The sequence below is a fragment of the Xenopus laevis genome, chromosome 5L (genome assembly GCF_017654675.1).
Source record: "Xenopus laevis strain J_2021 chromosome 5L, Xenopus_laevis_v10.1, whole genome shotgun sequence".
NCBI classification, from domain to species: domain Eukaryota; kingdom Metazoa; phylum Chordata; class Amphibia; order Anura; family Pipidae; genus Xenopus; species Xenopus laevis.
This window is the reverse complement of record NC_054379.1, coordinates 118729606-118747096: the sequence shown is the minus strand read 5'-3', so window position 1 is coordinate 118747096 and position 17491 is coordinate 118729606. Positions and strand designations below refer to the sequence as shown.

Sequence of the window (17491 nt, the reverse complement as noted above, 5' to 3'; positions counted from 1 at the left end):
TTTATCTAATTTTATATCTATTCATCGAATTGATTGAGTTCAAAGGACATCTATAATGTATTGTGTGTGTGTGTGTGCATTTTTTAAATTAAATTAATTTAATGAAAATAATTTATCAGCTCAGCATCTGTGTGTATTTACTGTATGCTTGTTTATTACATGTGTGCCTCCATGACATCTGGAGATACCTGAACAGTTCCAAATCAGAGTACTGTAGGCTGTGTGAGTCAGCTTTTCCTGAAAGCAGCTTACAGTAAGAAGGCCAACTGACTTGACAGTTAGTGCCAACATTACCCCTTTTATTACCCCAGTGCAGTTTTATGGGCACTTACTGTTCTTATTCATCTGTTCTTTAGAAAGTTTGCTGCAGTATTTATAATCCCTGTTGAGTGTTATACGTTTCAAATAACATACTTTGCATATTTTACCTGCTAACGTTTAATTATTTAAGCGCCCAAGTGGATATATGTATAGAGAAAAGCTAGAAAGGGAAAGTAATACCAAAAAAGAAAAAGAAAAGAAAGTACCTTAAAGTCATAGGTTGCATCAGGGTTTTCATCACAGGCAATGACTTCCGGAGCCATCCAATATGGTGTTCCAATAAACGTATTCCTCCTGCCAACCGTTCTGTCAAGCTGAGCACTAACACCAAAGTCCACTGAAAATATATATCAAAAGTATGAATTACAACAGAAGTATAGAATCTATTATCCAGAAACTTCTGAAATATGTAAATGCTCTTTTTCATGTTATATTTAAACTTCTCATAATGTTGGACACCGGCCTTAGGGATACTGAAAACACTTAACATGAAAAACCCAGTCGGGTTGTTTGCCCTCAGTACAAACTAATGGCAGTTTAATCATCAACAGAAATGCGCTGTTTAGTTACAGACAATTAAAAATGCAAAAAAAAACAGTTAAAACACTAATAAAACTGTTCTAAGTGTATACTTTGCCAGACAGCCTGTACTGTATGCTGAAGTAGGCATAAATCATAGAGTACCATGCCTGTCACATATCCAGTTTGTTTTATAACAGATACGTTATGAAAACCATAAAAATATTATTAGGCCAAAAACAAAAGAAATGAGGCAAATACATTAGAATTTCAAGCAAAAGCATTAAAACGTAGAACTATAAAGCTAGGTTTAAGCTGGGACATTTTGGCTGATTTACTGCCATGTCAATCGACATACAAACAGATTAAGTTTTATGAAAACATCCCAGCACGCTTATTTACACCATTGTTCTCGGCATAAAAGCAACTTTCAGCAATTTTATAACTATCCCTGTGGGCAGTGGTCTGTTAAACCACATGAGCATAGTGTCAAGAGAACAGCTACTGTAGCTTTGCATTAATATGCAGAGTCCATTCTGTGTAAATACTCATATGTTCTTAAAGGAATACAACCCTAAATGCAAATTTTGCCCAATCCCCTGTGGCTTATTGTGTCAAACATGGAGAATCAGGAATTCTAATAGTCGATTTAAAAACGTTCCAAAAATATACATGTAACGCCAAGGGGATCTACGCTTTACGCGTTTTGTGGCATTGCGCCACTTCATCAGAAGCGATCAGGATGTCCCTGTGGCTTATTGCTTTGTGGCATCCATATTGGGACCAGAAAACTTTATTGTGGGTTTTAAAGGAGAACTAAAGCTTAACTAAAGAAGTAGGCTAGAAATGTACATTATGTTTTGAAATTCTGTACCAGCCCAAGGCAACCACAGCCCTTTAGCAGTAAAGATCTGTTTCTCCAAAGATGCCCCAGTAGCTCCCCATCTTCTTTTCTGCTGATTCCCTGCACATGCTCTGTGCTGCTGTCATTTACTGGGCTTAGGGACCGACTCACAATATACAGTACACATAGGAACAGATTTACTAAGCTCGATTGAATACTTTGATTGCAAAAAATATTCGAATTTCGAAGTATTTTTTTGGGTACTTCGACCATCAATTTGGTCAAACTCTATAGAATTCGATTGAATCGAATTATTCGAACGTTCCAAAGTAAAAATCGTTTGACTATTCGACCATTCGATTATCGAAGTACTGTCTCTTTACTTCGCCACTTTAAACCTAACGAAGTGCAATGTTAGCCTATGGGGACCTTCCTGAGCACTTTTCTAAGTTGTTTTTGATCGAATAAAAATCATTCGATCGGTCCCTTAAAATCGTTCGAATCGAAGGATTGTATGGTTCGATTGAACAGTTTTTATTCGATCGTTCGATCAAAGCTTTTTCAATATTCGAATTCGAAGGATTTTACTTCGAGGGTCGAAATCGAGGGTTTTTTAACCCTCGAAATTCGACCCTTGATAAATCTGCCCCATAGAATATAAATATCACAATATAAGGCGGATTAGTAATTAATACAAATAATTACTACATGGCAGCACAGAAACTAGTGCAACTAACATCCAAATTTAATAATCAGCCCTGTAGCATAATTTTATATTACAGGCCAAACACATTTTTTGCTTGATAACTTGCAAAAACCCCTAAGCTTAGCTTCTCAACAGCTGCTCAGAGCCCACTGAGCATGTGAGTGGCACAGACACTTTCCAAGATGGTGATGCCCGATGACAAGTTTAAAGTCTTTGATCATTGATGCTATTGAGAAGCTTAAACATTAGGCTGGTGCAATAAGTTCATTATATAAATTATGAAATTTTAGCCATATTCATTTTTAGGTTTTAGTTCTCCTTTAAATAGAGTGAGAAAGTCAACCATCTGGCACTGGGCTAGCTTTTCATGTGCATATACTGAATAGTAGTAGTAGTAGCAGCTGCTGCCATGTTTGCATGCCAGGAAGAAGTTTCCCATCGAGCAAAGACTTTATTGAAATTTATATTTAGAAACAGATTTATTTAAAAAAAAAGGCAAAAGCACATAGATTTTACAGGATTCTGCCAGCAGTGGGCAGTGTAATAAACCTATAAACAGGGGTAACACTGATGCATGTAGTCTAAGCAAGCGTGGTTGTATTACCTATGATATGTAGTAAAATGTATGCAGTGTGTGGCCTTTATATACATGGTGTTTTTGTGTACATAAACTGTTGAAGGGGGGGGACAACAGCTGACCAATGCAGAGAAGCCACACTTATAACATACCTTTTTGTGTAGATCGCTGCAATGCAGAGATTAAGGGGCCCATTTACTAAGCTCGAGTGAAGGAATACAATAAAAAAACTTCGAATTTCAAATGTTTTTTTTTGGCTACTTCGACCATCGAATGGGCTACTTCGACCTTCATCTACGACTTCAACTCGAACGATTTGAACGAAAAATCATTCGACTATTCGACCATTCGATAATTGAAGTACTGTCTCTTTAAAAAAAAACTTCGACCCCCTAGTTCGCCACCTAAAACCTACCGAAGTCAATGTTAGCTTATGGGGAAGGTCCCCATAGGCTTTCTAATGTTTTGTAGGTCGAAGAAAAATCGTTCGATCGATTGATTAAAATCCTTCGAATCGTTGGATTCAAATGATTTAATCGTTCAATTCGAATGATTTAATCATTTGATCGAACGATTTTTCATTCGATCAAACTATTTGCGCTAAATCCTTCGACTTTGATATTCGAAGTCGAAGGATTTACATTCGGCAGTCGAATATCGAGGGTTAATTAACCCTCGATATTCGACCCTATGTAAATCTGCCCCTTAATCTCAGTTTTACTGATGAATACTATACAACTATTGGTACCCATCAAACTATATTGCATGACATGTATCCCATTTAAACCCTTAAAACCCAATAAATGGCATTTAATATAATTCATATAATTTGCTTTGCAGTGAGATTTCACTTGAGTTTTCCCCAGGACTTTGATAGGTGATATTTCCATTTTGTTTGAGGCTGGGAGCTGTGTATGGAGGAAATCATAATTTCTGAATACATATCTTACATGAATTTTCAATGAGGAAAACATATTAAAGCATAAATATCCACAGTGAATGTAAATTTAAGTGTCAGTAGAAGTTAGCGCTGTCAGATACTCTCACTCCACATCCTACTTGCCATTCATTCTTAATTAAAATATGGAGCTTTCCTTACCTAGTTTAACTTCAGCGTTTTCTGTCAGCAAGACATTCTGCCCCTTAATATCTCGATGAATCACTTTGTGCTGGTGCAGATGACTCAGGCCCTGGGGAGATTGATGGGGAAACGTACACTGTAATACGTCTCACAAGGCAAAATAATAAATTAAAGCTGCATTGCTTGTTTGTCACCTGAAATTGATCCTTATACTGAAAGCATTCTAGTAATTTCGCCTTTGCGTCGATTTACGACCTCTCTCAGCACAAAAAATGAGTGTAATTATCAGCTTACTGTGAAAACTCATAACTTGGTTTGCCATTTTCACAGACATTCCCAGAATAGGAAGTTCTACTACATCTGCAAACTAATAGAAGTACAGCCATAATAAAACACAAAAGATGGCTAAATGCATCACTATTTTCCCACTTATCTTCTGTTATTGAGCAGCTGCAATATCACAAGAGTGACTTAATGGGAATTTATGAGTAAAAGAACAGTTATACAGGTATGGGACCTGTTATCTATAATGCTTTGAGTTTTCCAGATAACGGATCTTTACTCTTCATACCTTAAGTCTACTATAAAATCATTTAAACATTAAATAAACGCAACAAGCTGGTTTTGCTTCCAATAAGGATTAATTATATCTCAGTTTGGATCAAGTACAAAATACTGTTTTATTTTTGCAGGGAAAAAGAAAATCATTTTAAAAAATTTAGATTATTTGGATAAAATGGAGTCTATGGGAGATGGCCTTTCCGTAACTTGGAGCTTTCTGTATAGCAGGTTTCTGGTTAACCTATACCATAATTTTGAGCCTGATATGGTGTAGGATATTGATTATTAAAATGGTTTTCTGGGAGAAATTTCAATTAAAAGTTAACATCAATTGTGGCTGCTGCCCAATAACTGCTGCTGGAGTTTTATCTCTATGGAATAGTGAGGAACAGACGCATTACGGTTTTTCCAATGGGGCTGTACTCACACAGGCGCGTGTAGGCGCCGAACGCAGGAAAAATGCAGCATGTTGCTTCTCAAACTGCGTTGGGTGCCTACACGCGCCTGTGTGAGTACAGCCCCATTGGAAAACGGAATGCGTCTATTCCTGCGCTCCCCTGCGGTTGAACGCAGAAAAACGGAACGCAGCAGAGCGCAGCTACAACCGCTCGTCAGTAAGAGCCCTTAAACAGTTGTAAACAATCAGATTTGAAATAAAGCAATACAGGTATAGCATCTGTTATCCGGAAGCATGTTATCCAGAATGCTCTGAACTACGGCTCTACGGGATGGCCGTCTCCCATAGATTTCATTAAAATCAAATACTTCAAATTTTAAAAAATATTTTCTCTGTAATAATAAAACAGTACATTATAATTGATCCCAACACAATATATTTAATCCTTATTAGAGGCAAAACAATCCTATTGGGTTTATTTAATGCTTAAATGTTTTATAGCAGACCATGTATAAAGATCCAAATTATAGAAAGATCCCTTATCTGGAAAGCCAGAGGTCCCGAGCATTCTGGATAACAGCTCCCATACCTGCAATAATATTACAGTCCAGCATTTGTAAGCAAGTTTTATTTTCACATTATTTCTTGTAGAACAGTGTTTCTTAACATTTTCTCTTGGGTGACTTGAATTAAGAGGCAAATCAGCTTCAGGGCCCACAAATTGGCTTAGAATTAGATTTACATCACTGCTTAAAGGCATTTCACATTATTTAAGGGGTTCATGTAGAGATTTGACAGGGAGATTCATTGTCTGCACACTAGGAATTATTTAAAAACCTGAATGAGATGAGGTATCTTCCCCAAAGAGCTTACAATCTATTAAGATTATGACAGAAAACAGTTTCTACCCTTTTAGATTTTAGTTTAGATTTTATATACATGCAGGAATTGGACTATTTTTACTACTTTTAAAGTTGGTTTATGCACTTGATACAAGAATAAGAGTCCGGAACATAGTGTGTTATGTTCACAAAGATACAGAATAAAATTCGGCCTACAATAAATCTGTAGTGGAAACTGTGACGCCCACATGGTGCTTTTCAGCACTGAGAACAAATGGTGACTAGGCTGTTTTATTTGTAATTGATAAACATGTCCTGATTGTATAGTTCATTGATAGGGGTACTTCTGCAAACAATTAGAACTATAAAAAGAAATGAACAAAAAATAATGTGTAAGATCTACCCCCCTGGAAAAAAATCATATGTTTCTGGCCATTAGTAATACGGCTAGCTTTCTCCTAATTACAACTCATGATCGTGGCAGCTTTTTGGGTATAAATTAGCAACTGCTCCATGCAGAGTATGTACTGCCAAGGCCGGGCTTTATACACAGTGTTGCTAAAACTCACATAGAGACAACAGTATCTGCAGCTGTAGGCGACAGACTGCATTTTATAATGAATAGCAGGTCTTTTTATCAGTTACACCAAAGGTACAGTCCGTATATTTTTTAACCTAGGTTTTTCCTGCACTGTAACTGATATAAAGCTACATTTGACTCTTGATGCCTGTGGACATCATTGTTTGTAAGTTTAATGGCTTCTTAAGATTATCCCCCATTACAGTAAAGGTGGCCATAGATGCACCAATAATATCGTACGATGGAGCACGGCCATTGCTCTAATAAAAAACATTGCTGCCAGTCTAAATTTTGCTTAAGACCACGTGGATAAAACTGATTTTTTTTTTTGAAGAGTGTTCTGTGGATGCATTAGATGCATTAAACCATTTCCAAAGTATTTGTATGTAACCAGTCCACTGGCAGATCACATAAAAATGGAGGCAATACATCATCACTGGAAACCTCCTGAGAAGTAGTCAGCCATCAATGAGCACACCAAAAGCAAGGCATGTGATACTCAAACAATCCCAGGCTTTTTTCTAATGAAATAAACCCCTCTCTTGCATTGGTGAATGTCAGCATTCATGAGTTCACCATCAGGAGAACAGAGAAGGACAATGGTGTGTGTAGAGACCCTGATGGCAAGTGTTTTACTCAGGCAGTTCCCCCTATATGCACCCAAGTGGTCCTTTAATCCACCCAAGCAGCTATTGCCTCTTTCCTTGGTCCTCTTATTTATTTAATGATGGCTTGTCTTGTAGGTAAGAAATGGGGGTTGTGGGAGCACTCAGAGGTTAAGTTAAAATATGTTTAAGTGCAATGGAAGTGCTACTGATTTGGCCAATTAATCAATGCACATTCCCTGGTCCCCTGTCTCATAAGTAATTCAGTATATATGCAAGTGCATGTGTTTACAAAAACAGGGGTTTTTAGTTACAAAGTTATGATCATAAAGTTGATAAGCCACCATACCACATCAAGTTAAACTCCATACGGTGGTCCCTAACTTGTTTACCTCCGGTCATAGTATAAAAAGGCTTGTACCATAGTAGCATTACTTTTAATAAGTAGGTGTCCAGTAGGTGGCATAAAAGGGCATAGCACCATGTGCTCAGGGTCTTTCTGGGACCTAACCTCTCTGGGAAGTTGTTACAGGCCATGGGCTCCAGTTGGGTTATATTATAGATAACTAGTATAATATAGATAGCTAGTGACAGCTAGTTGTGTTATAGTCACTCTTAGAAGCAAGTGGAAGGCTCAGGGAAGATAGTGAGCAGCCTGTCACTCCAACGAGGAGAAATAGTGGTGTTAGGACCCTGTGGTGTGTATACCACTAGTGCAGGGACTTCAGTAGGTGAGTTGAAGACCAGGTAGGGTGCCAAGATACAAAACCCCAGGCTGAGGATCCCAAGCCCATGTGGTAACTTATTATTTTGCCTATTTCATCCCTGGGAGGGACTTGCCACTGTTATATTAATCTGATTTAAAGGAATGACTGCTCATTTCATTTATTGGACTGTTCTACTGTTAATAAAACAGTTATTGCTGCAAGAAGCCTCTCTCTGATTTGGATCCTTTTAGGCAAAGAGGAGTCTAATTGTTTGGGTACCAGTGGGTCTAGGGCAGACTACAAGCAATATAGCCTGGTCACACACTGTAAGCACAAATCTCAGGCCCACCTATGGGGGTGTGCTACACTTGGGGCTCGTCTGGGATCACTATTGAACTGTATATTGTGTGAGAGAAAGTGTAATATGTGCTGCAGTAGTCTGTGATCTGTACAGCCTAAAGTAGGGTACTGCTGCCTGGGGGAGCAGACCAGAAAGCTCAGCACCAAGTCGCCAAGGCAGGAATAGAGAACCAATCAGGGCAGCGGAACATTTGGCACCAACAGGGATACAGCAGGGTGTGAAAAAGTTAGCAGGTGAAGTGTACAGTGATGTTAACAGTTCTGGCCAAGCTAGTACTGCCCAAGATGTCGAAAGGTTGTGAAGTGGCCAATCCAAGAGCACAAAATTGGTACAAAGAAGTGGGGGGTGGAACAGAATCTGCCCACATCACGGCAGCCATTGTTATGTGTGAGACTGGCTAGTGACCGTAGCGGACATGATATTGCCTTAACAAGCAATCTGCTCCACTGGCCCGCGAGAGGATAGCGACCCGGTAAGTTTTAAATCCCGCCCGTAGAGAGCAAAAGGGGAGGTCCTGCCCGATGCCAGCTATCGATACATATGGGCCAGGACCATGCAGGAGCCCGAATGTTGGTGCCCATTTGTGGCCAGTTAGGAGGTACTGCGTACCGGGAGCTGCATGAGGATGGGTCAGTGTGCCCTGGGTGCCAGCGCCCATGTCAGATCTGGCCACTGCTGGTTGAGCAGAAGATGTTGCTTGTGGTGACCACTTGCCGGGAGAAGGCAGAGGAGAGCTGGGGTCCCTTGCCACCTCAAAACTAACAACCGCAAATGCACCTATTGCCTCCATTGATCCTGTGACCGCTGCAGAGAGTGCAGAGGGGGAGGTCTCCCCTCGCTAGAGGGAGGTCAGCCAACCTGTATCCGCACTGGGGGTAAGGACTTAGGGGGGGGGGGTTCCCCAATTCCACATTGGCCTACGTGGAGTCAGGGCAGGAGGAGGCCCTGGCTCCACTATCCTACCTGCAGGCCCCACAACAGAAAGGTCCATTCCTGGGGATGGTGGCAGCACATCCCCCAGTTGGGATGAGGAAGGTGAGGGGGAAGAAGAACAGGGAGCAGTGGCTAAGAACATGTTCAAAATGCCCCCCCAGTTTTTTGGCCCCACCAAAGATAGTTCTGTACATCGGCTCTGGGGCTGCTACATGCCGTATGCCCCCCTCTGGGTATATGAGCGAGTGGAGAACAACCTGCATAATTGGGTGGTGGAGGAGATCACAATGAAAGAAAAGATGTCACCCAACATCCTCACAGCCAGAGTGCCCCTATGTATATGGCATGATTGCAAGTAATACAGCTACTACTCTCCTAAAATAACATTTCTTCCCTTCTGCAGTATACTAAAGATTGTGTGGGTAAGCCAGAAGTTTACTGGAAGAGTATAAATACATATAAATAGAACTTTTTGGGTTAACTGAAAAGCATTATGCTTGGTGATAGGTAAACACTGCATTCAAGCACAAGACCCTTATTCATCAGTGAAACATTGTGGTGGCAAGATCATCAGGTTTGCCATCAACAATGGAGCTATGAATTCTAAATTTTACCTGCAAACTATGCAGAAAAAGTCATGAACTGAAGCTCAAGAGAATGTTGGTCATGCAGAAAAACAACAACCCTCACGAGGAAACGTCAGGCAACTTCATAACTAAGCACTCCGACTGCCATCCCACCAGCGATTTGCATTCTAGCCAGCTGGAAGGCAGTTCAGGGAGATTAGTCACCCCGAAGAAGAGGAGATTTGTCGCCAGGTGACTAATCTCCCCAAATCTGAACATGTGTCTCTGCCATAAAGGGTGAAGAAGGTGAATGTTACCTATTCTGTTAACAAGGAAAGGCTGCACATAAGATGTCACGATTGGTACAAGAAATATGTAATTTCAATACTAAGAAGCAGGTTAAACATATATAAAACTGAGAAAACCTTAAGTATTCACAGTATTGTGATGTTTATCAAATGGTCAGAGTCGGAAAGTTTTCTAGCAAGTGAATTTTTTTTATTAAAGGGGAACTCCACAAAAACATAACTTCAAGGGGTGGTTCACCTTTAAAGAAACTTTTGTTATAAAACGGGCAATTCTAAGCAACTTTTCAATTGGTTTTCATTATTTATTTTTTTAAAGTTTTATAGTTATTTGCCTTTTTCTTCTGACTCTTTGCAGCTTTCAAATGGGCGTAAGGCTACAAATGTATTGTTATTGTTACTTTTTATTACTGATCCTTCTTTTCAGGCCCTCTCCTATTTATATTCCAGTCTCTTATTCAAATAAATGCATGGTTACTAGGGTAATTTGGACCCTAGTTACCAGATTGCTTAAGATGCGAATCGAAGAGCTGCTGAATAAAAAGCTAAATAACATAAAAACCTTCAATAATAAAAAATGAAAAACAATTGCAAATTGTCTCACTCTCACTGTCATACTAAAAGTTATCTCTAAGGTGAACAACCCCTTTAAGCTTTTTGAAAAGTAAACATAATTTCAAGCAACTTTGCAATATACATCAATTAAAAATATGCAGACTTTTCAAGATTTTTAATGGTTTGGAACAGTTCCCTAAGTCTTGCTCCCTGCTCTCCTGCTGATCTGTCAGACTACTTTGATTAGTTGGCTGACTACTGTTACTTTGTATCAACAGCCATCTGTCCTTAGACTGCATCCTCCAAATCCCACAATTCCCTGCACATGGAAAGGAACATCACAGTACAATGCATTGTGGGTTATGTAGTTCCTGCATGCTGTCTGTAAGCTGTGGAGAAGTTGTTACAATTTGTAACATCAGTGTTTAGTCCCTCCTTCCCTGCCAGGATTTAAAATGATGCAGAAAGAGAAGAACTGTTAAACGGCTGGATTTCAGCATAGAAATTGTATTTATTTATACTTTTTGCAGAAACGGGTTTTGATGGGTATATTAGGTTCAGTCTCCCCATATGCCCTGTTTAGCTCAAGAAAACCATAGATTTTTTTATAATTAAAACAATAGACAAAAAGTAAGTTCAGCAAAAGCTCTATTCATTCAACTTGTTGAACAAGGGGGTATGCTGCCGTTTAAAATGACATCTTGGTTTTCTCATGGATCAGTATACTTGTTTTGCACAATGTTTCTTAAATGGCTTTACTTAATTTCAACGATTTAGCAAAAAGGAATGCTGCATCACATTATTATTCTACAACTGAATGCTGTGATTAGTCATACAGTTTTGGACAGGGAAGGGTTTAGATCATACAATTAATCTATTGTAGACAGAGAAAGGCTTCCTAGACCAGAGAAAGTCCCCATCAAGATATCTTTGTATCTGTCTCTATAATGACTGGCTTCTTTGCTTAAACTGGAGTCAGGGTGATCCATCATCCACAACAAGATGTTCATTTATCAGCTTAAATGAACACATTGGTCCTTTTGCAAATTCATAAATCTAAATCATACAGTTGGCCTCTGTGTGTATTACAATGTAACAACTCAGTGAATATGTTAGTTGTCCCTATAATTCATGGAATAATAGCTGCAACTGTGAACTTAACCACAAGATAAAAAAAATAGTAATGCCATTCTTAATGTAAAATGTGTTAATAACATTCATCTTTTGCTTAAAGGGAAAATGTGCCTCTTCTATTTCGTTTGTAAACACATAATCTTTTTTCTATACGTTTACATTACTACATTTGAATGTCCAAATGGCTTGCTTATACTGAGGGACACAGCTTTATTAACATAACCTAGAAGAGGAAGGAAAGGAATCAGAGATAAACAGTCCTTTTTCATTCTAAAGGGCAACCAACCTTGTATCAAGAGTATTAGATTCAGTAGCTTTATATATATGCTTTCTTGCCCTTTATTACACTATTTAATGCTTTAGAGAGAGAATTCACAGCTGTCACTGTAGAAAAAATCCTTGTGGCACGTTGATGACAACTCCCTCCATTTAATCTAAAGGGATGCAGAAATATTTTCTGGCAATTGCTGGCAAATAGTAAAATATTCTCCATAAACCTCAATAAACATCAATAAAAGAGGACAAAATGACATCATGCTGTGAATTTTCGCTAGCGTTAGCCACTTCGTCCTTTAGTAAATTTGCCCCATACACTCCATTTTAGTAAATCATCCAAATTTTTAAAAATGATTTCCTTTTTCTCTGTAATAATAAAAATCCTTTTAGGAAGCTAAACCAGCCGGTTGGGTTTATTTAATGTTTACATGATTTTCTAGTAGACTTGAGGCATGAAGATCTAAAGTACAGAAAGATCCATCCATTATACGGAAAACCCCAGATCCCATTCCTGTACACTTTTTAACACCACATTAAACCCTGATTTCTCAGATTTTACTTTTTCTTCTCAAGCAGCAGCTTTATTTTAAACAAGCCTTGCCAACACTACACAGATATCTGCCGACATCAGTTATACACAGTTACGCGGCATTAATCTTAGTAATAAAAAAGGAGATTACTTTACTACGCTCCAGTAAAACCGGCCAGTATGCAGGCTTATCAGTATTTCATTTTAACAGGGTATTTAAATTGACCTCGCAGGCTCACAGCTTTCCAAACCAAAAAAAAAAAAAAACCTTTCATAGTTAGCTATGAAGCCAGTGAATTTCCCTTGGCAACACAGAAAAAAAAAGCAGAGGAAACTGAATATTTAATTAAACAGACAAAAACTGACAGTAAGGCACACTTTTCAAGTGAAGAGAGGAAACACTTCCAAAATTCTTTAAGCTATAAATAATAATAGAGAATATTCAGCGACATACCCGTAAGATCTCCCTGCAGATGTAAGCAATCCACTCTTCTTTCAAAGTATTGCCTTTGGTGTTTTTGATCAAATCAGTGACGGATCCAGCACCACAGAATTCCATTACCAGCTGGAACGGAAAGATTAAACCCATATTTTTTGAGGTATATTAGCAATTTCATTGGCATATTTGGCATAATTAAGGAACTTTAATAAGTTTGGTAATGTCATTAGTGGTGTAACTATACCAATCCACATACAAAAATAATTTTAAGCACTCCCTAAAATATACAGAAAGTGCTTACCCTTCAGTATCCCAATTGGACCCTTGTAAGTCCTTGCACCCACCCTCTATAGTTATGCTCATGAACATTATTTGTTGCACTGATGCATAATTGTTTAACCCCTTTCCCAAGGTTTTAACAATCTGTGAACCTTGAACCAGGAGAAGCAGTGGTTCAGTGATTTTGAGCATTAACACTCAATACATTCTAATATATTTCCAAATCTGTGACATTGGAAATTCTCACTTGGGCTTATTTACAAAAGCACTATATAGATACAGACATAAAGGCAGATATATGAAACATGTTTAGAGCTTAATACACAAAAACTCACCCAAGTTCTCTTCATTTCTATGGGATTTTTAGAAGAGTATTTTTAAAATGGTGAAATCTTTGATAAATCAGCCCACAGTGTTTTTTTATTTATTTTGTTTCATAATTTATTTGTACGGCCTGTTCTAACTGCATCTGGCCAAAGTTTATACAAAGTAAAATTATTTAACAAATTCTTGTAACTCGTCTTCAAAATGAGAAGTACTGATTTGTTTGTTAGGATCCACTATACTCAGTATCTGTATTTTTACAAAGTATATCCACCCATCAATGAATCTTGCTGCCAATATGTTGCATGCATGCAAACACACAGATATATATATAGGTATGGGATCCTCTACTGGGAACCCCCATATCTAGAAAGCTCTGAATTTTAACACATTCTCCCATGGATTTAGTTTTAAGAAAACAATGCTTTTTTTTACTTTCTTTTTGTCCTTAAAGGGATACTGTCATGAGAAAACATGTTTTTTTCAAAACGCATCAGTTAATAGTGCTGCTTCAGCAGAATTCTGCACTGAAATCCATTTCTCAAAAGAGCAAACAGATTTTTTTTATATTCAATTTCGAATTCTATCATGGGGCTAGACATGTTGTCAGTTGCCAGGTGCCCCATTCATGTGACTTGTGCCTGTACTTTAAGATGGAACTACTTTCTGGCAAGCTGTTATTTCCCCTACTTAATTTAACTGGATCAGTCTCAGTGGGACTTGGCTTTTACTATTGAGTGTTGTTTTTAGATCTACCAGGGAGCTGTTATCTTGTGTTATAGAGCTGCTATCTGGTTACCTTCCCATTATTCTTTTGTTAGGCTGCTGGGGGGGGGGAGGGAGGGGGTGATATCACTCCAACTTGCAGTACAGCAGTAAAGAGTGACTGAAGTTTATCAAGTCACATGACTGGGGGCAGCTGGGAAAATGACAATATGTCTAGCCCCATGTCAGATTTCAAAATGAAATATCACAAAATCTGTTTGTTCTTTTGAAAAATGGATTTCAGTGCAGAATTCTGCTAGAGCAGCACTATTACCGTATATACTCGTGTATAAGCCGACCCGTGTATAAGCCGAGGTACCTAATTTACCTAAGAAAACTGGAAAAATTTATTGACTCGTGTATAAGCCTAGGGGTGAGAAACTGGTACTATTTTTGCTTTATGCCATGTGTTTACTGACCACAGGCTAGATTACAAAAAACTAAAATGATTTAAGGAAGGCACTCATCAAAAATAATTTTTATATTTGTACCTTTAAAAGGCATTTAGCTGCAGGGATCATGAACTGCTGTGCTTTCCCCCATATGAACAAGGAAATCCTTGTATGGGTAGCAATAGTAGCAATAGCAGGTGAAAAGTTTGCTCCAGTTTTGGTAACCCTCAGCAACCCCTGATGGGTGTATGGATGTATTATTTATGTGTGGGACGTGCATGTACGGACATAAACTAGATTTGCTACATAAGCAAATGTCCTTATAAGCGTTTATATACAGATGTGTTCCCTTCATGACATCATGCCTTTTACGCTACGATGCTGTGAGCGCTATACACCTATGTGCGTGTATGTGGAGTGTTTACAGACGTTGCTACGCGGGGCCGGTCTCACCTTCTCGCACAGGGTGCGCACTTGGCTCTCGTTGAGTTGCTTGCAGTCATTCAGCTGCTCGATCCACTGGTCCAGCTCTTTAGTAAACGTCTTGTCCTCCATACCAGAACCTTCCCTACAACCACACTATCCCACGGCAACACACACTACAAACACAAACAATTCCGCACTGTGCCGATCAGTTTGTTCCCCCTCCTCTCTGCCCCCGCTCCTGTCACACATTCACTGACACGGCCTACGCCTCTCGCAATACGGTAATGCGCACACATTGCAAAAAGGGGAAGGGCTGAGGAGTACTGTGTGACGAGAGCTTAGAGGGGAGGGGCTGAGGAAGCCACGAGCGGGGAGAAGTACGGGCAGCACGGAGGAGTCACTACACACACTGAGTAAGCGTCAACCTTTTTAGCTGACCCGCATATAAGCCGAGGTAGAGTTTTTCAGCACATTTTGGGTGCTGAAAAACTCGGCTTATACGCGAGTATATACGGTAACTGATACGTTTTGAAAAGAACATGTTTTCTCATGACAGTATCCCTTTATTTTTTTCCATTTGAAATTTTTTTATTTTTTAATATAACAATATACTGCTGACATTTATCTTCATTATACAGCAATATTTACACCGCTTATCATATACCTTCTTATGCATACAATTAAATTTATAACCCCAAAAAAAAAACAAAAAAAACAAATACACATAAGTACACATAAGGTTGTTATACTATGGAGTTATTAGGGACTAACAATATTAAATATGACAAACCATATAAAATATATACCATAGCTTATAATCAACGTTGGTCTATTCCCGTGTAAATTGGATATTTGGAGATATAAGGCTCCCAAATTTGACGGAACTTATTAACCTCATTATTTACCAGTGCCGTTATTTTCTCCATTACCAATACCTCCCTAATTTTAACCTGAATAAAATCCCACATATGAGGAATAGAACCTTTCCAATGTTTAGCTATGCACATTCTAGTAACCAGGCATATTTTAAGTATCAGTAATGCAGTAGGCTCGTTATATGTTTTATTTTTTGGTATTAGATTTAATAAGGCAATTTTTTGGCAAGGTAAAATATTTAACCTGCATATGCTGCATATTTCCTGAAATACCCGTTTCCATACCTTTTTTTACTTGAGGGCAATCCCACCACATATGCATATATGTCCCTACCTTCCCACATCCCCTAAAGCATTGGGGAGAGATCGTATTTTGCATTTTATGGAGTTTTTGCGGTGTCATATACCATCTTGCAAGTGTTTTATATCCGTTCTCTTTTAATAGAGTATTTGTTGAGATTTTGAAGATATTTTGGTATATCTGACTCCATGATTTCTCCTCTATTAAAATACCTAAATCTTCTTCCCATTTAGTTTGAAATCCCGGAAGCCTATTAACTCCTGTAAAGTATCCCTTTAATAATTAAATAGTGCCTTGCATTTGATTGTAACTGCTGCATGAACTTATATCAGTGGCAAAACAATTTTATTGGGCTTATTTCATGTTTAAAAGTTTGCATTGCATGTAAGGTATGGTATATAAATATACTAGTTAGTTATTTGTTGTGGAACCTATTCGTACCCATAGCTGATCATCCATTCCCGGAGGGTTCTTTTTTATAAATGCTCCATAGTATGTGGCAATATTTCTGTGATGTGAGTATTTCTTCAGCATGTTAATCTCTTGTTTGATTTCTTCCTCTTCATCCTGACACAAAATAAATAAGAATACTTTCATTAACATTTTCGATCAAACATGTTATGTGATTGTGAAGTTATTTGTACATGCAATGACAACTGAAAGGAGTATTTATCTGTCCCTTTCCATACTGCTTGTTCTAACTCTTGATACGGTGTAGCAGAAGATAATTGCTAGTGAATAAAGAAATGTATCTGTCAATGTAACAATGTAGCAGTGCTTAGAAATGCCCAAACCTGTGTATCTCTTGGTGTATTCAAACTACAGTTAAGTCTCTATTTCCTATTCACAAGACAAATCCGTTAGTATCTGCTACATTGCTTCAATAGTCAGAGAAAGAATTTCAGAGAATAGCAAGAGACAGACAGATATTTCAATAGCAGTTGCATGAAAGAAATCATGTTAAAATCCATTTTAATTTTATTTATTGATGTATATTGGACATTTGTTTATAATTATGATTTATTTCATTAAGAACAAACTTATTTCGGGTCCCTCATCTTCAGAGAAGGTTATCACACATAAATGTTGTGTAGATATTAAGATTTACAAGCCCCACCAGTAAATGCATTTCAACTTTCCGCCACTACAACTATTTAACAAAACAAAAACACTATTACAAAAGATGCCTGTGTGATATACATGGAGAATAGCAAGGGCTTTGTAGTAATACATAAAGATTGGGAATGAATAGTGGAAAAATGAGTGGGTAAAACATAAAAAAGGAAACACA

The 17491-nt window shown here is 38.2% G+C and overlaps 1 protein-coding gene across 12 annotated transcripts in view; it reads right to left on the bottom strand.

Moving 5' to 3' along the window:
• Positions 1-17491, bottom strand: part of LOC108717011 (traf2 and NCK-interacting protein kinase) — a 166949-nt gene that overhangs the window by 67664 nt on the left and 81794 nt on the right. For all 12 annotated transcript variants that reach the window (XM_041563334.1, XM_041563337.1, XM_041563332.1 and 9 more), the window contains exons 4-7: positions 16642-16767; positions 12854-12964; positions 4067-4157; positions 528-658 (exon numbers count right to left, since the gene is read on the bottom strand). In XM_041563334.1, coding sequence (XP_041419268.1) covers positions 528-658; positions 4067-4157; positions 12854-12964; positions 16642-16767 — 459 coding nt within the window. The remainder of the gene's footprint in view (positions 1-527; positions 659-4066; positions 4158-12853; positions 12965-16641; positions 16768-17491) is intronic.